The sequence below is a fragment of the Semicossyphus pulcher genome, unplaced genomic scaffold (assembly GCF_022749685.1).
Source record: "Semicossyphus pulcher isolate SPU_LCO1_2020_fin unplaced genomic scaffold, fSemPul1.0.p SCAF_12, whole genome shotgun sequence".
Classification (NCBI taxonomy): domain Eukaryota; kingdom Metazoa; phylum Chordata; class Actinopteri; order Labriformes; family Labridae; genus Semicossyphus; species Semicossyphus pulcher.
The window spans coordinates 26008171-26031743 of NW_027211626.1; the positions used below are offsets into that span (position 1 = coordinate 26008171).

Consider the following 23573-nt stretch of genomic DNA (forward strand, 5'->3'; position numbering starts at 1 on the left):
TAGATCAATAATAGTTTATACTTCTGTTGTATCAAAAGTGTAAGGGCACATCTGTTGAGCACATGCATCACTCACCCTACACAGTGTGAACGTGCTCTATAGTGACGACAGTGACACTTCAGTCTGAACACATTAACAAATTAACATTTCATATTTTCGGACACAGAAGTGAAAGTGGAGAACAGTGAGTGTGTCCGTTTTAAGGCTCATGAGATGATGAGTGAGCAGGTGGTTATGGAGGGTCAGTCTAACCTAATCAGAGGCAGCCTGCTGTGTGAGCTGACCTCCACATGCCACATTTAGCTGCTGCAAAGAGCGCTATTGATTGTAATTATCATGCAGCAGGCACACGAGGCATTTAGACTTATATGTCATAACTAGAGCAGCACACAAGTACAGACAAGTTGATTACGAGACTTGATTGAATGATTCACGTTCATTGAGCACGCAGGTGTTTGAAACATAACACTCAAAGCTGCCTGTATGCAGCACATTTTACTGTGACATCTAATGTGTGAAAGGAGGTCACGTGAAATTAATTTTGAATGAAGCAAAGTCCACAATCAGCCCGCTGGGTGCCTAATTACGCATGAGTAATGATTTACGCGCTGTAAGGCCTCCCGATCTGACTGTGTAATTCCAGGACTTAGAACAAAGACTCGCTTGTGTTATTAAGCCGGAGTGTGAGTGTTGGTGTTGGAGAGGGCAGAGAGGAGGCGATGCAGCTGAACGCTCGAGTGTCCGCGCGCTGAAGGAGCGCACATGTGAGTCCTGTCGCCTCTCCTGCAGGGCAGCAGTGATGCTGGAGCGCCTATATAAGAGCCTCCAAGATGCCACTGATCGGTCATTCAGGCACTTGCTGCCAGCGCTCTCCAGGACATCGCCTCCGCGCGCACTGTGCAGCGGATTTCTCTCCGCCTTGCTCCAAACATGCGCGTTAGCAAGCGAGGAATTCAACCCAGGAACTTTGTCAAAGAAGAGTCCAGGCGCGCGCAGGACGCTCCACAGCGCGGAGAAGTGAGTCCAGGAGACACTCCAAGTGAAGTTTTAAGAAAAAGAACAAACCGGATTTAGTCTCTCCAAGCAGGCAGCCTGCACCCCGGGCATGGACAATGGATACTTTAAGCCTGTCAGTGAACGCGGTGTCCTACACGGTGGCGGCGGATCTCTCCCCCACTGATGACCCGTTTACCGGACCCATCAAGAACATCGCTCCGTGGAACTTCACGGTCCTGGCCGTGCTCATGTTCGTGGTCACCTCGCTGTCTCTGAGCGAAAACTTCCTCGTCATGTTCGTCACTTTCAAGTTCAAACAGCTCCGACAGCCGCTGAACTACATCATAGTGAATCTGGCCATCGCGGACTTTCTGGTCTCGCTCACCGGCGGACTAATAAGTTTCCTGACCAACGCGAGGGGCTACTTCTTCCTGGGGAGGTGGGCTTGCGTCCTGGAGGGGTTCGCTGTCACTTTTTTCGGTAGGTTAACTTCTCTTTATTTAATTTTCTGCTGTTTTGTCTGCAGGGCTGATAAAGAAAACTTCCTTGATAACTGTAGGTGTCAGTGTCGGAGCTGTTTTACGCAGATGTTGCAGAGATGTGTGAAACGGCTCCACACGGCGCATCCTCAGCCTGACTTCAACATCTGTTCATAAACTGGAGCATCTGTGAGGAAGGTGAAATAAAAATGACAAATCATTTTCACTGCAGCTGCTGCCAGAATAAAAGTGATGATCAGAGAGTTTCAGACTTTGCTCATTTTCTCTGATAGTTCAATTCTTGAAATGAAGTCTTTTTGTGAAGTAAGCACATAATAGAGTGGGCATTTAAGTACATATAATACATTTGAAGTGTCAACAGTAAAGAAAAGACATAATAGAAGTGATTTAAGAGTTGATCAATATATATTTTTTTACAAAATAATTTGAAATCTATTTCAGCTTCTGTACTTTAAAAACTCTGCAGACAGGTTTTTAAACCTCCTTATGGAGCACATGGCAAAATAAAAACAGAGCACAAAGATTGATTTAACTGACTTACGTGTTTGCAAAGTAAATATTATTTTATTTATTGATACATAGAGGATGTGAACATCAGCACACAAATAACTCAAACACAGTGATCACACGTCTTCAATCTGTTTAAAAATTACAAAAAACTAAACTAAAACAAAAAATCAACCAGATCAAATTCAGAAAACGGTCACCTTAGTGTACAGAGTACATTTCTGCATGATGTTCACTGTTCTGCTGTGATGTGAACATGATGACAGACAGTAGGATCAGAAATGAAAGCATGATGTGAGTCTTTAGGGCAGAATTCAAAGCCACGCTCAGGAGCCTCCTCACACTCTGCTGTGCATGACTCGCCATAAGTAGGTTACCAGCACCGTGACCACCAATAACATTTAACTAAGTCAGTGGATAGGTTAGATTGGACCCTGGGTGTCTGCTGAGAAGCCTGTAGAGCTGGAAATCAAGAGGAAGGAGTAATTCAGGCAGAGGATGCTTATTGGATTTGGTAATGAGGTTTGTGACATCCCTTTTTGGCAGCTTCGAGAGACAGAGGAGAGACACTGAAGTCACAGGACGTCTCTGTTAGTGAACGTCTGTAACAGGACTTCTCTGTTAGTGAACGTCTCTAACAGGACTTCTCTGTTAGTGAACGTCTGTAACAGGACGTCTCTGTGAACATCTCTGTAACAGGATGTATCTGTTAGTGAACGTCTCTGTAACAGGATGTATCTGTGTACGTCTCTTTGAACATCTCTGTAACAGGACGTCTCTGTGAACATCTCTGTAACAGGATGTATCTGTTAGTGAACGTCTCTGTAACAGGATGTATCTGTGTACGTCTCTTTGAACATCTCTGTAACAGGACGTCTCTGTGAACATCTCTGTAACAGGATGTCTCTGTGAACGTCTCTGTCACAGAACGTCTCTGTCACAGAACGTCTCTGTAACAGGACGTCTCTGTGAACATCTCTGTAACAGGATGTCTCTGTGAACGTCTCTGTCACAGAACGTCTCTGTCACAGAACGTCTCTGTAACAGGACGTCTCTGTGAACATCTCTGTTACAGGATGTCTCTGTGAACGTCTCTGTCACAGAACGTCTCTGTAACAGGACGTCTCTGTAACAGGATGTATCTGTCAGTGAAAGTCTCTGTAACAGGACGTCTCTGTGAAAGTCTCTGTAACAGAACGTCTCTGTGAACGTCTCTGTAACAGGACATCTCTGTGAATGTCTCTGTCACAGAACGTCTCTGTAACAGGACGTCTCTGCTAGTGAACGTCTCTTTAACAGGACGTCTCTGTCACAGAACGTCTCTGTAACAGGACGTCTCTGCTAGTGAACGTCCTGTTACAGGACGCCTCTGTAACAGGACGTCTCTGTAACAGGACATGTAACAATACGCCTCTGTAACAGGATGCCTCTGTTACGGAGACGTCAAACTGCCAGAAAACACACATTTTTGAAGCTGAGGAGAAAATGATCAATAACGTTCACATTAAAAAGTTGCTCTTGCGGAGCTTCATTCAAACAGGCCTTGGTACTTTTTAAGATCTTTAATGTCACATATGGGGATCTTTGCTAAAGCTTTAAGCAGTGCGTTAGCTGAAGACATAGGCTGTATAAGAAGAGGGTGTATCCACTGTGACAGCAACCATTGGTCTGTGGATTTCTGTTTTCAGCCTTAAGTTTTTTCATTTTGCTTGTCGCCATCTTGTGTTTTTAGCTAAAAGTGACCATGATTGGGTAGAGCTGGAAACAGGTGAGAGGTTAGCAACCCAAAGATATCAGCCATAGCTCTGCTGGAAAGGTGCATCTGTAAATCAAAGTAACTGTGATATTAAACAGAATGATAACTTTGGTTAGTGAAAAACTCGCTTTGATCAAAATGTACTTACTGAAAAATTAGCTGACTTCTCAGAGTGTCTTTTTGTTCACTCGTTCTTAAACTTTTTTCTGTAGTGAACCCCTGTTAAAATGTTTTTTCAGCCAAGTACCCTCTGACCAGCACAAAATATCTTTGGTTGATGAAAAAAGCTGATATAACAGGGTAGAATACAGCGCTGCATCATCTGAGCCTGTTTACTGAACAGCAAGCTTGTAACTGATAAACACCTCATGAGGAGCGCTGGCTTCGAACGAATGTTGGTGAAGTTCTCCACACACAAAGCACTAAGCCTGCAGGGGAGGGTTTCAAACAAGCAGTGTCTTCATCCTGATAGTGACTGTTCATGCTGTTATAGAATTCTTCCTGTGTTTTCAGATGTTTTGTTCATAACCTTCATAACCCCCTGATTGTGTTTGGTGCAACTGTTGGCAATTTACAGAAGTATATAAGTGAATTAAAAAGGAAAATGAAGTGTAAAATTAACATTTTGAGTGAAATGATTATAATATGTATTACTGAAGAACTTGAAAGTTCTAATAATGTTACTTGATCCAGACATTTGAGAAACTACTTGATGTAGTTTTGTTAAATGCTGATCCAGACATTTAAAGGTCTCCATGTCAATCACAGGTAGCCACGCCCTAAAGCAAAGGGCCTACTTTAGTGCTTGAGAGGAGCAGGGATGAGCTCTAACACGAGCTTGTTTAGCAAATTGCATTCCTAATTACATTTATCGGGATGCTAATTTTGAAAGAAAAACAGACTTTAAGCTAAATATTTTCATTCTAAGAAATGAACAGCCAACCAGTGTCTTTTAGCTGAACCAAACACTGAACAAAACACTTTTCAGGCGCCATGGTAGCAACCTGTCAATCACAGGTAGCCCCGCCCTAAACCCTCCCCTGCTTTCTGGTCTGTGTGACTCTAAATGGGAGCATCAGTGACTAAATGAACATCATGCTGTGTTGATGAAAACTTGAAACTAGAGATTGAGACCATAAACTCATTAGGAACATGTTTACTGAGGGAATAAATCAGGAGAGAAGGAGGACCATTTTCTCATAGACTTCTATAGGATCACACTTCTTTTGCAGCCAAGGTAGGCGCACTTCTTATAAACAGTCTGAAGTCCAGAAAAAGACGTTACTCACTGATAGAAGACGCACATGGATTAAAACACGGTGTATGTATGTGAACGTTAATGTTGTGTGGTGGAATCTGCTGTTTTGGGTGTTTCGACGCCTTGACTTACTACCCAGAAGAGTATCCATGATTAAACAGTAAATTAACAGCAGTAGAGCGATGCACAGAGGGGACGAGAGGGCGGAGCCGGGGAGGAGAGACGCTGAAAGAAACCATTTGACAAAATAAACAATCCTTGTGGAAGCGCTGCTGATATGTAATCAATAACACGCTGAAGTGTTGCGTCCATGTTCAACGGGCCACTCCAGTTTTAAGCCCTGACAGCAGTTTCAGTGATTGACAGGTGTGTTGCATTGTGTCACCTGCGTGTGTGTGTGTTTGTTTGTGTATGTGTGTGTGTGTGTGTGCGTGTGCGTGTGTGAGTAAATTAGAGGCAGATTTAGCTGAGCTGGGCGTCTCGTTGAGCAGGATGGATGCTCCACTTAATATTCTGCTCAGGGGGAAAAATATCTTCTGTTTCTGTCTATTTTTAGAAGCACCTGTTCTGTACAGATAAACACTTAAAACTTATTGAACTGGATGGTTTTCTGGAGAAACACACCCTTTGATGGTCAGCGGCAGAGGCAGCATTGAAGTTGCGGTGTTAATTGTTTCAGTGAACCTCTGCAGCAGCTCCTGTTTTAACTGTGTGCGACATAATTGAACACTCTGGTTTCCTGCTCTGTCTTTGTCCTCTCCTGCAGCTGGCTGTAGTGCTGGCTGTGGAGGGAGATAGGTAATTAACCGCTCTGTGAGAGTGACTTATTACCATAATTAAAGTTGTCTTTTTTTAGCCCGTTAGGAGGCAGGCTAATGCTCCTACCCCGGATCATTAAAGTATTTCTAGCAGCAGTGCCACCACTGTTACCTCTGCACAGTGCAGAGCTGGTACTCCGTCAGACACTAAGACACGTGGTCACACCGGGGGGTGGATGTAAAGAAACAAGTGAGATTCACACCTTAACTTTATTTATACAGCACTGTAGTACAAACATGCAAAGTGCTTCAGAAGCAAAATTAAAACAGCATAGATGGAGAAAACAAAAAAACATAAAACATACTATTACTACTATAAACTATTAAATTTAAGAAATCTATAACAGAAAATATATATAAGTTTCCACGGAGACGTGGAGACGGGGTAAACAGCGCTTTTGGCTCGTGATGTCAGGCTGGACGCCGTTATCTCCTTTGTGAGGCGTCACATATGAGGCGACATTCCTGCAAAACGAAAAACGTCCTTGCAAACAGTGGTGCTTAACAGGACTTGTAACATGTTTAAACACATATGTACAGTTACTCGTCCATTATATTGATATATCGTCCCCCTTCCTCGAAGCACCATTGCAGCCCGCCAGGTCGTCTTCTGGCATTTTTTCAGACTTTTGATGGGCCACGATTTGTTTCTTCTTTGCATGACCAGGTTATATCGCCACCTGTTGGTGTGGCATTCTCATGACAGTGTTTCTCTTGTGTTTTTGTATGGACAGGGATATTTTTTAACAACCGTGATTGTGTGTGTAGACAGCCACAGAGCTTTCAACATTTTTTATATAAGAAAATAAAAAATAAATAAAATTGCAGAAATGAAAACATCACTGATGGAAATAGGACCAAAAAAAGACAAAAATAGACAATAAAATATGCAAAGCTAAAAAATTACAGCAAAGAAATAATAAAATGTAAGAAAGTAAAATAATATGAATAAAACACCAGAAAATTACATCTAAAACGAATATTTACTGGGATATGATATATATAAAAAAAAGCCAGATTATGAAGAAAAGTCAGAATTTTCTTTTAAAAAAGACTGACTGACTACAGCTTTGACAGACTGAGCTTTGAAAATAAAAATACTGTGACATTTCAGAATTTGAAACAACAAAATAAGAGTTACAGAAACCAATATATATAATTATTTGTAAGGTTTAGAGAATTAAAACAATAAAATATTAGAAATCAATACATAAATATCAATAACAACATTGAATAAACACCTGGGATGAAACAATTGTACATTGTGACATTGTAGAAGATCGTCATCATTACTGAGTCTGATCTTCATAGATATTAAAGATGAATCCCAGGACGTGGTGTTTCGTGTGTCTAACCTCCTGCTGTCTGCTTCAGGGATCGTGGCCCTGTGGTCGCTCGCCGTTCTGTCCTTTGAACGATTCTTCGTGATCTGCCGGCCGCTGGGGAACATCCGACTGCAGGCCAAGCACGCCATCCTGGGTCTGCTGTTCGTCTGGACCTTCTCCTTCATCTGGACCTTCCCTCCGGTGCTGGGCTGGAACAGATACACTGTGAGCAAGATCGGGACCACCTGTGAGCCTGACTGGTGAGGAATGAGCATTTTATTATTTATTATATTCTATTTATAGAATAAAATCAAGCAGAAACCTACGGGACTAAAATAATAAAGCCAACGTAGAAGTGGCAACAGCTGCAGTTCCTCTGGTGTCCACTTGAGGCTGTCTCCAGCAGTGAGTCAGTCCCCATAGAGCCCCATGTTAAACTTTACAGCAGAAATAAACATGTTTACAGTCTGATACAAAAAACAGTTTGGGTCTCTACAGATCATTTCTCTCTTCATGACAACTGTACGGGGAGAATCTTTATACAACTCACCTGTTTACATTATATCAAGGCTCATTAGGGGCGTGGCCTCTTTGTGTGACAGCTGGGAGCTGCTAGCTGTCTGCTAGGTGTCCCCTCAGCTAATTCAGTCACTGAACGTAACCTCTGGGCCGTGTTTGTGCTGTTGGAGCCTTTTGGAGATTTGTTCATGGAAATATCAGACAGATAATCTGTGTGTGCGCTTTATTGGACTAACAGACCGTCCAACACGTCTACATTGGTATGCAGAGATGTTTGGACTGTGTTCACTCTCCTTTTAGCTCTGTTTTGGTCCCCAACCAAAACAAAGAGATGAAAGAGGCCAAATCAATGCGTAGAGCTAAAGGAAACTACAGGGTCAGGGTCTCTGAGGGTTCAACACAATGAGCGACAACCTTCAGATCACACAGTCCTTTCATCCATCATGACTATACCAGTGTGTTCAGACCAAGAGCAATTACATACAAGGTCAAAGGAAAGACATGAATAGATGCAAATTTACATCAGATGAATCACGTCCGTTAACTTACAGCTAATCTAATGGATTCATGTGATGCTGGGTCACTAAAGGGTTGAGATATTCCCTGGATCAGAACTGGTTCAACAAACTCCGTTCAGAAACGAGCACTTTTAAAGTGGTTTGCGTGTCTGATGTTACAGACAAACATGACCCTTTTCCTGAAAAACATGATGTTTTTTCGGCATCCTTTTGACCCATTTAATACGATTCAATCACATGAAAATTGTTAGTCCAATCACAGCTTCAGTATGGTCTGAAGCAGCTTTAAAGTAACTCCTAACCTTCATTAGCTTTACACCAGACTTTAGCTTTACGCCAATCACAGCGATGCTACTCAACCTTTAGCCCAGAAAAAACAGTATTCATTTCTTTTTCTTACCTCACACCTCCAGCACAAACAGATAAAGATAACAGACATTCTACACTCAGCCCCGTGGCTCAGGTCCACATCGCAGCTTCACACTGTGTGAATGTGTCTCATGGAAGAAGTCAGGAAGCAGGGCTGCTCTGACCTTGGCCCTCAGGGTGCCATCTGGGTAATGCTATTTAGCTGTTTTGATCAAAGGCGAGCAGATAGAGTGTTTGCCTAAAGCTGTGTGTGGGAACCACTGAAGCACAGGGGGAATGAATGATTCAGACAATTCAATTAAGACATCACCTTATGGAGATACCCGGCGTAAAAGATGACCTGATCCTCCTCTGGCTGCTCGCAGCAGGAGATCTGTCAGAAGACATTTGATGAGCAGCAGGAGCTCCAGCTGCACAGGTGTCACAGGTCCTGAATGCTGCCACATGTACAGCCGGACGCATTTTAAAAGCCTCATTTATGTGCATCTTTTCATCTCGGGATAGATGCAGATATACAGCACCTGACTCCTTCTGAATGTTAAACAGCAAACATGCAAAGGTCTGGAGGTATATATAATTTACTGCTGATATGCTGCCTTTTAAATCCCTTTCAGCGCGCAGGTATTGTGTCAGACAGTCGTTACAGAGACGCATACAGATAAAGGTTCCCCGCTCAAATCCCCGGCAGAATGTGCAGCAGATCCGTAACCTGCTAACATGCCCTCATTAAACCATCATTATCATTTCTTGGGAGGTTTTCTGTTGCAAAGTAAAAAATCCAACATTTCTTTTTCTTTTTATTGATTAATGTTTCTTTCTAAAAAAATAAATTCATTGTGTGGTTAACAGTCTGGCCTAATATAAATTGAGGTGGAGGATTTTTACAGGGCTGAGGGGGTTCCTTGCCGGGTTTGGCTGCTGGCATGACCCAGCAGCTGACCCCCCTGTCTTTATCGTCCCCTGAGTCAGAGTCCTCATGTTCTCCCTGTCGTCAAACTCACCTCTGATTGTCCTTGTCCCACTGTGTTCACTGGAAGCTGCTAAGGGTCAGCTTGTCTGCATCCCCCAGGGTTTTAAAACCATCTTCTCCTCAAAGCTCAGGTTCAAAGCTACTGTGTTAGTGCTGTAAACACTAACGCTCCAAGCTTCAACTCCAGACGTTAACTGAGCTAACTGAGCTAACAGCAACAAGCTTCCTATAAACCAGAAAACTCTGTGAATCTCTAAGAGTTCTGACAAAGCAGCTGGAGGACATCAGAGGGAAAACAACCCCAAAACTTACGTTATATCATCGTAAGACAGGGTAAACATTTTGGCTGCCAGCTCTGAATTAATCAAAAACACTTCTAAATAAATTCATATCTTTACAGAAATTTTTGGAAACAAATATTTCCTACACAGTACTGACGACATGAACTTTGCTTTATTGCAGATTTGTTGACCAAAATCTGCAATTCATTATATTTTTATTATCACTGTTTACTTGTATTTATCTTTAGCAGAAGTATCACCATTGAAAGTATTAGAACTAATATTTTTTGGGGTTCCCTAAATGCCTGACCCTCATCTTGATCATGTGTTCGAGCAACTGAAAACTTTGGCCGAGAAAAAGTTTGTTCCACCCACTATCGTCAGGTACATGTACCAAAACATTTCTCTTCTCTGAACAGCTGGAACAATCGTCCCAAAATTTAGTCTACAGAATCCACTGATCTGAAGTTAAGGTTTGTTTTATGTACAGGAAGTTGGAATAGTGATGTGCTTGAGATTTAAACAGGTAAACAGCATTTTGAGGATTTTAAGTGATTGAAAATGAGGATGTTCAAACGTTTAAAACATGAACCTGTCACATGTCTGTGTAGGATTTAAACATTCAGCTGTCAGCCTGTGGTTGGAAAAGTCCTCCAGTGTTGCTTAAACTGTCAATGTGAAGCCAAACTGAGTTCCCGGTTTGAATGAGGAGATTGACTCTGACAGTGGAGACGGCTGTGAGACGATATTCAGCAGCTGCTGGTGGGAAGACTGACTCTCTTCAATAATTAGAGTTTTGTTGGATTGTTTGACAGAATCGGCTCGACCGGTTTGTGTGACTCACCTCATCAGAAATGACAGTCTGTCTGGGACAGCACTGTTGGACTCAAACTCTGTCGGCCTTCTGACCAGAATCTGTCCAGAACATCAGAACAACAGAGATCTGGATTCAAGTCTTCATTTTAGCAATTGATTTAGTTGCTGAACTACATTTAGTTTAAATGCCGGAAGACCTTCACATTGAAAGGTTTATCGTCAGGGTGGTCGGGCTTTTTTTGCACATGACAGGAAGTATAGAACAAACCAAATTGCATGAGGTTGACACAGATCATGTTTCAAAACGACATGCATTTATCAGAAGTGGGTTTAGACTGCAGGATGGAAAAGAGAAGCCAATGCAGAAGACTCTTAGACCTGCAGTGTTTCTAATGTCCAGCAGGGGGCGACTCCACTGGTTGCAAAAAAAGAGTGATTATATAGAAGTCTATGAGAAAATGGTCCTGCTGCTCTCCTGATTTATTCCCTCAGTAAACATGTTCCTAATGAGTTTCAGTCTCTCGTTTCAACTCTTCTTCAACACAGCATGATGTTCATTTAGTCACTGATGCTCCCATTGAGAGTCACACAGACCAGAAAGCAGGGGAGGGTTTAGGGCGGGGCTACCTGTGACTGACAAGTCGCTACCTCAGCGACCTGAGGAATGTCTTGTTCAGCATTCAGTTGTCGAAGACACTCTGAGGGATCAGCTTCATATTTACATTAAATAAATGTGTTTAAAGCCTGTTGATCGCTAGCAAAAATTTGCATCCCAAGAAGTTTAGTCTCTATGTGTCAGCCCTGTGATTGACTGGCGACCTGACGAGGTGTAACCCCGCCTCTCGCCCAGTGACAGCTGGGATAGGCTCCAGCCCCCCCACCCCCCCCGAGACCCTGAACAGCATAAGAGGTATAGATGATGGATGGATGGATGGGATGCAATTTGCTAAATGCTAGCTTATCCCCGCTCCTCTTCTTCTTCTCCAAATAAATAAGATGTTGACGGACAAACTGCCAAAATAATGAAAGATGATACATAAATATGTGTGACATCCACTTTTAAAATACAGCAATATCGTGCTCTGCTATCATGGGCTTTAAATTAAGAGACACATTAATAATTCAGCTCCAAGAGTTGCTTATGGGTCCTAGAACATGTCAGTGTGTACCAACACAGTATATACAGAATTGTGTCCTGTTATTTGGTGCAGATATGCATGACAAACCACAGTGTGGTAATTTTTCAATCTAAATGAACAGAGCAAGTATTCATGCATCATGAGTTACTATTTTGCACGTGTGTCACATGTCAATAGATTCATGAGGAATGAGGTGTGAGTTAGCCGGTTACAGATGCGCGCTCGGTGCTTCAACATGATGAAGATGCATGAATACAAATACTCGCTGTGTCAGGTAGGCAGGTTCTTTACACTGTATTCAGGAGGTTGTTTTATTAGACCATGGAAGGAAAATGACTAAATGAGACTAAATGAGTGGCCTTCAGACCTCTAATTGTGTCACAGAGATTTGTCTCAGTTGTGAAATTTCTCTTTTAACTGAAGCTCAAATGATGAGCAACACTTTCATCCTTTTCTCCGGCGAGATAAAAGCATCTGAATGTCAAAATGACATTTCACGACTGCTCATCGCTGGGAAATTATGGGATTGTAAACTATTTTATTCTTAAAGGGACATCCAAGTGATGTTGATTAACTATCACTGTCTTCTAACGGTCAGGGTTACATGTATGGTTCTGGGCCTGTGTATAAAGAGTGATCATCTCGGTTGTCTGCCTCTCGACAGGTATTCAACCAACATGAAGGACCACAGCTACATCATCACCTTCTTCACCACCTGCTTCATTCTGCCTCTCGGGCTGATCTTCTTCTGCTATGGAAAACTCCTACGGAAGCTCAGGAAGGTCAGAATGACACATGGAAAGTTTGACATTGACTTCATACATGCAGCTTAGTACATTAGTCAAAATGAATGACTAAATGAATCTACAGCTAGTCGTGGTTCTCTGTCTCCTCCAGGTGTCTCACGGCCGTCTGGCCACTGCCAGGAAGCCGGAGCGTCAGGTGACCCGCATGGTGGTGGTGATGATCATAGCGTTCATGGTGGGCTGGACGCCGTACGCAGCCTTCTCCATACTGGTCACAGCTCATCCAACCATCGAACTGGACCCTCGGCTGGCCTCCATCCCCGCCTTCTTCTCCAAAACGGCCACTGTGTATAACCCCGTCATCTACGTCTTCATGAACAAACAGGTGACTCTGAGTTTTCTCTGTAGGGATGCTGCAAGATCAGGCCATTTTGATCATGTTTGCTGGGCGTATTCATGTTCTGTCGTTATAGCAGTGTGGAGGGTAGCTAAAGACATCCCTGCGAGCACAATCCTGAGCTGTTCTTCGTTGGGTGTCAGCCCGTCGCTCAATAATGCATGCAGTAAGAATAAAAGAAAGGTGAAATCCGGAGAGTACTATTGTTCGTGCATGGATCTGTTAAAAAATACATTAGACATCTTTTGTATGACAGTGAAAGAGCCAATGCTGACATTTCATGCCATTTACCCGTTCAATTTCACATTGTGCTGTCCAGCCATTTGTCAGTGTATGTGAGACACGCTCTCTTATTGACTATATACTGTCTATTGACTATATGACAGCAGCCATTAGAAAAGAGGGATTATGTGCAGTTCTTCAACACATAAGAGTCAATAGTTTGAGCTACACTGCAGTTTTATGTTAGTTTCTCTCTGAAACAGACTCTTTATTCAAAGTAACAGTTTGCATGTTATTTTGTAGCATGCTGACAGTTACCTCGCAGGCTGCCTGCTGAGGGAGTTATAGTGTTCAACCAAAGAACTACAGGGGATCTCTGGTTGTTTAAAACCTGGGCCCTATTTTATTATTATTATTTATTTATTTATTTTTTACATATTTTTTTCTTCAGCAGTGCAACAGGCTGTAATGGCTGCAACATAATCCTTAATGGATCAAAGGTCGTCCACTAAAAGTTCTTGTTGTTTCCACGGACAGGCTCAGATTGTTATTCTAAGTGTGTGACAACATTACAGAAAGGATCCCTACAGAGATAGACCTTTTTGTCACAGAATATTATTCTTCTTTTTTAATCCAGAATCAGCCATTACTTTGCTGTCTTCAAAGCCACCAGACTAGTGATGTGCGATTCATGAGTCAATCGTTTGAAAGGAACGACTCTTTCTACTGACATCTCCACTAACTCGTTCACTGACCCACCCCTCCTACCCGCTTTTGCGAATCTGAGGCGAGACCACCGTATAAGCCCTGTGAGAAAAACAAACACGTAGGCTCTTGTTTGAACTCTCTACTCGCTCCCACAGTCCGGAGCCCCCGCCACACGAATCACTCGTCTGTTAAGCAGACTGACGGACTCTTACAACAAAACAGTTCTAAATAAAATCATTTTATCACCAATATTGTGGATAATTTGATACTCAGCAACTCAAGTTGGCAGTACTGAAACCGGTTGAGTGCTTGAAGCCACCAGCGCTGAGCTTTCGTCAATATAACATAGTGCTCAAACCGTGTAATTACAACTTCCTGGTCCAACAGGGCACAAAAAGCACTTTTCCCGCACACAATCATGGAAAAACGAGCCTCACCAACCTGCAAAATGACTCACTTTACTATCAGAAATTGATCAAATAGGTCCAAAAACATCAGATGGTCTAGAAGAGCTGCAGGATTAAAGTTAATCTCCATTAATGTTCACGGAGTGCTAAACCGGAAGAAAGAAGTCTCTAGTGTGCATGCTATGGACGCTTGGGCCGGCGGGGGACTCGGGCTCTGGGTAACTGACTCAGGTGACTTAAGTGACTCGAAAACGCGACTCGGTTAGTAAAAAGAGTCGAACCTCCCATCTCTACACCAGACTCCATTGACAAAAACAGCAATTTTAACCTGCAGATCATGGGGATTGCAGCACTACGGCTGCATCAATCTCTTGAGGTAGCAGAAGCAAGAAATAATGTACTTATTCAAACTAACCACTTAAAGTGACGCAGTAACCCTTACCAAACCAAACGTATCACTCCAGGCAGCAGTAGACCAGCATCTTCTGCAAGGTTAAATTACTGGTTTTGTCAGTGGAGTCTGGTGTGTGTGCAGAGAGCGATGTAACGTCTGTTTGTGGTAAAAACAATCATCTTCCTCTGTAACAAAAAGGTCTATCTCTGTAGGGATCCTTTCTGTAACGTTGTCACACACTTAGAATAACAATCTGAGCCTGTCAGTGGAAACAACAAGAACTTTTTTTTGATTGGATGCATTTTCTCCATGCAACCAGAACTCCCTTATAAACCGCATTGCAGTAGTTTTGGCAGCTTCTCTGTAAACACTCTTTATTTAAAGTAACAGTTTGCTTGTTTTTTACGGCACACTTCCCTCCCATGCTGACTTCTGAGTGTATTAGTGTTCCACATAAGACGTACATAACAGGATTTAGAGAGCTGTTAATTGGAGAATGTGACTGTCAAACAGGACGTGTAATTGCTTTATTTATTTAAGGCAGCGGTTCTAAACAGGTCAGGCACTGTTAACACTGACTGTAAGACAAATCTGCTGCTGGAGCACAGCGCTTCAATCCAGGCCGAGACATTTTACTTTAGATTCACTTAACTCTTCTCTTCTCTCTACTTAAACTTTAATTTGAGGTTATTCACAGTGATGCTGCGAAGAGTAACACACACACCAGAAACATCAGTTACAGAGGGGAGACACGGCACTACGTCCTAATGAGCCTGGGTAGACAAAACAACTCTGTTACTCTCTCTGTGTTGCTTAGATGTCATTAAAGTCAAATAGAGAACCACACATTTAGTTGTACTGCAGGCTTTTCCTGCTGTGTGCTTCAATGAAAAACACCGTAATGTGAGTTACATGGATTTGAAATGTTGAAACAATAAGACAGTAGTCGTCTGCGTCTTAAGTCTGGCCCACACTAAAAGATGTTTGAAATCTTACCAGATGTCTAAAATGTGAGAGAGCTACACATGACGACAGATACTGACAGATTGAACAGCTTTGTTCCTGTCTGTGTGCAGACCAACAATCTGACCCAAACAGCACACCACACATAAACAGATTCATTCACCAACAACCAGAGTCCGACTCTCATGGCTGGAAATCACACTAAATCTCTTAAACGAGACTTTAGACGAAACAAATATGGCGGACGACGAGCAGGAAGAATTGGTGATGATAGTTCAGAAAGAAAAAAGAACAAACTGTGGATGAAGAGGTGGAGACGCTGTGAGTACGGGCTGTACGTGTTACTTTATGCTTCATTTTTGCTTTTGTCGCCATGGCTGCGGCTGTTGTGCTTCCTGCTTCAGTCACCTTGCTTCCTGATTGGCTATCGTTTGGTTCCATGAGACGATCCACAGAGTGCGTGCTGTTGCTGGGAAATTGTAATGCCAAGCTTCGGCAAAAATGTCACAATATTTTATGACTTCACATACATAATTTGTAGTCTTGTTAAATGGTTGAAAATAAAGAACATTTCCCACCATTAATACTCTGCATGAACGATCCGTCATGCACAGTTTAGAACCTGTGCGAACAGTTGCATCCCGCTCTTCAGTAAAACGATCCCGTGTGCACAAACAGGCCTCACAGTGTTCTACTTTGGTTCTTTTGTATCTCCAGTAAACACAAACGTGCTGTGTTTAATTTACTCGTCTGTTTTCTTTACCTCTGGCTGCAGTTTAGAATCGACTCTTTAAAAAGTTTGTCCCGAGACACTCTTCATGTTAGCATGTTCCTTCCCTTTGTCATGCTGCTCTTTTGTCCAAGGCAGGCTTTTATTTTATATGACAGGTTTTATTCCTTAAGTACAATTCTTAGTCTGTCCAGTGCAATGAACATAAAAGCTGTCAGGCCCTGTTATAACAAACATGAGATGTGCCTATGTTAGAATTCAAAGTGATCTATTTTCAGACGGGGGAACAGAAGTCCAAGTGTAGGCTACATGTATGTGCTTGGCGTGACGCACAGATCAGACCTTCCTTGCCAGGGAGCTGCATGAAGTCTGCATGTCCATCTGATTGCCCCATTTCTGAGCTGCTCTCGCTGTTTAAATAGGTCAGCCAGCGACTCCACCAAGACGTCGGCTGGATGTAAATAAGGATGGAGAGCAGGCCGAGTCTGGTCTCAGCCTCAGAGAGTGCTGAAAGAAGTCAGCTGACCTCTTGTGTTGATATCTCTGTTTGTCGTCTCTGAGTTACATAACAAGGCGTGTGAAACTGTCTCAGGGGACTTCCATGGTGCATGTTGGCTGCATTGACTGTCCCCTGGGATCCTTTGGGTCAAAAGGTCAAAGGTGAAAAAGCCTTCTAGAAATATGAAACTATCACGTCTGTTAGTATTATTTAAAAAATATGTCTCACACCAGCTTTGATCTCTAAATATAAGACGGCTGATCAATAGGAGTGACGAGGCACTGATCTAAAAATAAAGCAACATAAAAACAAAGTCTGGACTGTTTTGACAGGATTTACTTTAATTTAAAGTTAGAAATTGATGTTTTTTCCCACCAGGGCCTTGATGTGAGAGGAAAACTTTATTGATCTGTTTTGAGAAAATACACTTGGTTCTCCTCCTCCTCCTGCTGACATAGATGAGTTATTAAACTCCAACCATTACAGAACAAACACAGTGAAACCAGGATCACCTCTTTCACCTGTCACGCTCTCATTTTGTCAGCTGATTTAAGTATCAACAAAGTGACCACAAATGGACTCCTATTCGAGAACACTTCAACAGAAGTCCAGCTTCAAACAAAAGATCATCCTGAGTTTACGATGATTCAGGGTTCTCTGTTTCTCTCTTGAGATTGCGATATCTCAGGAACTGCTGGAGGAAATATCTTAATATTTGGCACAAACAAACTTTTGTTGTCACGATGAAAAGAATTTGGTTGTCAAAGTTCACTATGAACACCTGTTAAAAAGGTATTGGCCATAACTCAAAAAAACATACACCACCTCTATGGTCTTGTAGAATGAAATGATGAAGTGATGATATTTAGTACCCAAAGGGGCACTAAGTTGCAGGTATGTGCTCGCCATACCTGGGTTGTTCAGTGTTTATCAGACATTTATCCAGGCGTCAGGATTGTTGTTGGTTTTTCCCTGGAGAGATTTTGGCGGGCCGTAGTGATGAGAAGATCTGTCATTGGAAGTTTCCCAATATACTTCATTCACCTGCACCTATCACTTGAGATATGGGCGAGTGAGCAGTGAGGATGTTACTTCTTTAGTCTGATAAATAAACACCTGCAGTCACCACCACAAACAGAATCTCCTCTGTGGGAAACACCAAGTTAAACTAGCTCATTCACCAGCGAGTGAATCAGCCTCAGACACAGACTGTTAACCTTTGTTAACTTAGCATTTGCTAACCCCTCACTCCTCTCCAGCTCAATCCTCTCATCCAAATATGGTCACTTCTGGCTCCAGAAAACCAACATGGTGGCGAACTCGAGGCTTCATTAACACAGTCGCGAAACCAATTGGTGACGTTGCGGTGACTACGCCATTATATATAATACATTTTTTATCCTTTTGAGAGAATGCTGCTATCCCTGATTGATAAGTGGACAATCCCCCCTTGCTCTACCCCTCATGTACCTGTTTGTTCTGCTAACAAGAGTCTACTGACAATTACATGGCCCTTTGGTAAATGGTTGTTGGGCGACCTCTTGTTTAATGTAGGTGTATTTGTTTATTAATTCAATAGTCAATAAACAAATACATCCCCCTGCCGGGCCACAATAAAAGAAAATTCCAAATCGATTTATGATGGCCTTAAAATTTTGATGGGAAAACATCTTACATGTAGTGAAAAGCAGCAGTACGTATGGTCCCTGTAAATGACCATAAACCTTTGTTTCAGATTAGGTACATTTATAAATCTAAAGAAATATTATAAACTCCTGCAAGAATTCCTCAGCCAAACATTGTCATAAATAGATCCATTATTTTTTTCTAAGAGCAAGGAACGCAGCTTTAACCCAATAATCCCTCAAATGCCTGCAATTACAGGACTGTTAGTAATGTGTCAAGGGTAATTAAAGGACATTCAGAACAACTTAGCAACCAGCAACCTGAACAACTTCCCTTTCAGATTGTATCCCACGCAGTTTGGTTTTAGATCTAACCATTCAACCAAAACTACCCGCTGCAGGAGAGTTTAAAATGTAAACTAGGTGAGTTGGGAGTTGTTGGGGCCATATTCTGATCTAAAAACATCTTTGAATGATCAGGTTCAAGGTTTAACTTCTCCCCTTTTGCTTGTAAAAAGATTCAATCTTCTCTGGCAGCCAAACAACAGCGGGTCAAAATAAAGTCTGAGCTCTGTTGTGATATTGTCGTTCCTCAGGGATCAATACTGGGGCCCCTTGTCTAGCCTTTACATAAATTATCTTTCGACTGTTTGAAGTGTTCAGATTTTGGATAATTTGAGGAGGAAGAATCTTTCCTGTATTTAAATCATTTTATTCTTATGCTGGCCCTCTTATTCTTCTGTATTTTCATACTGTATGTTAGGTTATGTGTTTAACAGCTTGTAGGATGGCCTACAAGTGGCCAAAAATCTACGAATGCAGGTGTAAGGTAACATATGATATACCTGACACAAAAATCATCTTCATAACAAAGTTTCCATTTCACACCTGCATTCCTTTCATCTTGTCACATTTCAGTGATCCTTTTCTTTCCCCTCTTTAACCTCTACAGTTTATGAAAACGTCACATACATCCTCGAACTGGAGAAGTTCTGGTCCAGGTTAACTACTTATTTTGGCGTCATCCACCAGCTATTACTGAATTGGCATATTTTATGTGATATGCAAGTCGAACTTGAACCTCCCTTTGAGACTCTTTAATTCAAACTGCTTTGAAGAAGCGGATTTGCGTACCGGCTGTAGATGTTCTGGGAAAGTGTTTTTTGTGGCCATTCTTTTTGCCATTAAGACAACATTTTATGACTGTAATCTCTGTGGGGCGGTACACAGCTTTGAGGTTTGAGGGAGGTATTATAGTAGTGCTGGTCGTACGGGGTTTAACTGCCCATTTAGGGTCTCAGAGTGAACAAAGACATAAACTGCAACATCGCAGCCTTTTGCTTTTTCATGACATCAGAGGGTAACAGAGGTGTTATTGCTGTTCTTAGAAAGCATTACTGGTTAAAGGGGAGTCGTTAGAAGGCTTGTGTGTTCAGACAGGTCACTAAGGGTCAGGAATTATGAGTTCATCCCCGGGGCTTCACAGAGTGGGACATAAAAAAAAGGTAGGTTAGGTTTTTTAGGTATAAAGTAATGTGGAAAACAATGACTGTTGGGCTTTTAGTGGGGAAACGTTGATGCTCTTCCAAGAACAATTATTCACAGGGCTTCAGTGGTACTGTGTGAGTGTGAGCAAAGCAGACACAATGAGACTGTCCTGTAATGTGTACAAGAGGCGTGCTCTGATTATTAGCATTAGGTTACATGCAGTAAGGGCCATGTTACAATTTCATTTAGAATATACTTTTGTCCAAAGCGGCGTACATCTGAGAGTTAATACAACACAAGCAACGATTGAGACAGGAGGGAACAAAGTCAGGAAGAGCCAACAAACAGCTTCAAGTGCGATTGGACACTGGTGCTGACAGGCAGTGCACAGAGACAATGCACCGCATCAATTCTACATCAACAACATCCTCAATATCATCATCATCATCATCATCAATAGCATCAATATCATTAAGGTCAGAGGTGTTCCACCACGGGGGGGGCGACACAGGAGAAGAGTCTAGTTAGAGACTTAGGGCCCTGTTGTGATGGGAGTACCAGGCACCTTTCATTGGCAGAGCGTAGTGGGCGAGTGTAGACCTGGATGAGGGGGTTCAGGTAGGCAGGAGCCGTTTTTGTTGCTGTTTTGTAAGCGAGCAACAGGGTTTGAATTTGATGCGAGAGGTGAATGGGAGCCAGTGGAGGGATATGAACAGTGGAGGGATATGAGCAATAAAGGGATACGAACAGTGGAGGGATATGAGCAGTGGAGGGACATGTGTTGTTTTGGGTTGATTGAAGACCAGTCACGCTGCTGCATTCTGGATCATCTGCAGAGGTTTGAATGTGCATGCAGGAAGGCCTGCTAGTAGGGAGTTGCAGTAGTCAATGCGTGATATCACGACAGCCTGTACCAGCAGGTGTGTTGCATGCTCTGACAGGTAGGGTCTGATCTTCCTGATGTTGTACAGGGTAAATCCACATGACTGAGCAATTGAGGCCACGTGAACCTTAAACGTTAGCTTGTCGTCAGTTATGACGCCCAGGTTCTGGGCAGACTCAGTGGGTATGAGTTCAGTTTGTCCGAGCTGGATGTTGATCTGTGGTTGCATAGAGGGACTGACTGGGATGACAAGGAGCTCAGTCTTAGATAGGTTGAGCTGAAGTTGGCGTTCTTTCATTCATTTAGAGATATCAGCAAGGCATGACAAGATCCATGCCGAGACTGTAGTGTCGTCTGGTGAGAATGACAGGAAGAGCTGGCTATCGTCCGCATAGCAATGGTATGAGAAAGCATGTGAGGTGGTATATATAGAGAAGAAAAGGGGACGGAGCACTCGACTCCAGTGACAAAATCACTTGAATTGAGTTCACTGTGACGCAAAAGCTGATCAGGGTTGAGATACTCTTGACGTATTCGGTTGAGACAGAAAAGATTGATCCCAACACCATTCAAAATAAAAGCATTTTAAAAGTTACATTTTATAAATTGATGAACCCAGAGATGAGGGGGTTTGCTTTCAGATGTATCCTGAAGGAAGAATATCTGCAGGGTGTGTTGAGCCAATAAAAATAAAGAAAATTCATCTGACAATTTGCTTCACTCTTGGTCTGAACACAGCTTCACTGAGAGCAATACAAGTCTGTTAGTCTGAATCCATGAAAGGAACAGTACATATAACATTTCACTATCTCACCACACTCAGTTCTGGGCCTGGACACATCCAACGCAGACACTGATGGACAACTGAAGCTGCTGTGCGAAGACATGTTGCTTCACTTTAACTTCATAGATGATCAAAAGCTGGTTTAACATGCATTTGTGTTTGTTAAGAAAGAAAGGCTTGCCTAATCACTCTTTTAATTCTCTTTTTTCCATCCAGTTCAGGAAGTGCCTAATCCAGCTCTTCAGTGGCATAGGGAACATCCCAGACAGCCACCTGAACCCGACCTCAGAGCGCCCTGGAATCACTGCAGAGAGTCAGACAGGAGAAATGTCAGCCATCGCGGCTCGTATCCCTGTGAGTGGCACTGCGTCGGCCAGGTCGGACGACTCTCCAACCGACTGCGGCTCGTTTGCCCAGCTGCCCATCCCAGAGAACAAAGTGTGTCCCATGTAACAGTGAACCTCATCCCGATAGGTGTCCTCTCACTGCCTCTGAGTCCAAACTGACCCCCTGTTGTCGACAAAGAAAGAACTTTTGTTAACTTCTTGCAGATATGCAGGAAGCAGGGTGAAGAACTGAGTCAACTTTTGAGGAGTTTTCATAGTTGATGATTTGAGCACTTTTTTAATATTTCACTCAAAAAGTAGTTAAAAACTAAACATCAAAAACCAGAGAACGCTTTGGACTCCAGCATGTTTCAGTATAACTGATTAAAGACAGAACAACAACAAAGAAGGACTTTTAAAGACAGCAAAGCTGTTACGGCTACAGATCGTGTAAATACTTGCTTGCCGGACGCTCTCTCCTGTTGTTCGAGAATATTTTGGATGATCTGTGGAGTATCATGGCACACCTGACAGTTTTTCACCTTAGAGAGCACAGAAGGGTATTTCTGCATTTTTAAACCTGGGTCCCATTTTTACACGTACACGTACAACAGGTTTAGCTCGCTTCAGCTGGCAGCAGTGAAACAGGCTGTGATGGCTGCAACATAATCCATGGGGGGAAATCCTACTTGTTGTTTTACTTACAGGCACAGCGGTAAAAGCTAATATTTGTTCAAAATAAAACCAGACTCCATTGACAGAAACAGTAATATTACCTCACAGGACGTCAGCTTAGTAAGTCAGCTTGTTTGTGTTGCTGTTCACTTTAGTGATAAAATTGTTTAATTCAGATGTAACACAACATTTTTGAAACACAGAATAACACAAACAAAAACTAAGCGATGGCAGCAACAGCACAACGGGTATTCTGCAGTAAAATCACTGTTTTTGTCAATGGAGTCTGGTGTGTTTGCAGAGAGCGATGTAACGTCTGTTTGTGGTTAAAAAAATCATCTTCCTCTTTAATAAAAAGGTTTATCTCTGTAGGGATCCTTTAATGTTGCCACACACTTAGAATAACAGTCAGTGGAAAAAACGACACTAACTTTGATCGGGTCTTATGCCTGCAAGAACATTACAGCCATCACAGCCTGTTTCACAGCTGCTACTGAAGCAATCGACGGGAGTTTTTGTACCTAATCGTCATCTACACCCCAAAATATGTCAAAGTAAAAGGGACCAGGTTTAAGAATATTTAAATTCTCCTTTAATTCAACTTGCTGGTGTCTGCCTTTATATGAGTGAAAAAGAGACTGCCATAACAAAACCTTGACATCAGTAAGATGAGGATCAGCAGTTTCTTTTTCAGAAACCACAACGCATACGGCCTTTCATCTCGTCCTCGGCGTCTCCTTTGAAGCCCTGTGTTGCCGTCTGTGGAGAAAGGATTGTTTTTCTATGCTGTTTCACAACTTTGCTTTGGCAGCGCATCTTCAGTCATCTCCGCTCGTCAAGAGTACGGAACAGTCTTCTGAATTTGGATACTTTTACTTTTAATTTATCCTGCATGGACGAGTTTCGGATCAAAGCTTTCATCTTTAGTGAAGATGGTCAATACGACTCAGAGAT

At 42.5% G+C, this 23573-nt stretch overlaps 1 protein-coding gene across 1 annotated transcript; it reads left to right on the forward strand.

Moving 5' to 3' along the window:
• Nucleotides 1-1109: 1109 nt before the first annotated feature.
• Nucleotides 1110-22071, forward strand: valopa (vertebrate ancient long opsin a). Its single transcript, XM_069658259.1, has 5 exons — nucleotides 1110-1476; nucleotides 7210-7420; nucleotides 12437-12554; nucleotides 12670-12903; nucleotides 21835-22071. The coding sequence occupies exons 1-5, from the start codon at nucleotides 1113-1115 to the stop codon at nucleotides 22069-22071; spliced, it is 1164 nt and encodes a 387-aa protein (XP_069514360.1). The 5' UTR covers nucleotides 1110-1112.
• Nucleotides 22072-23573: the final 1502 nt, after the last annotated feature.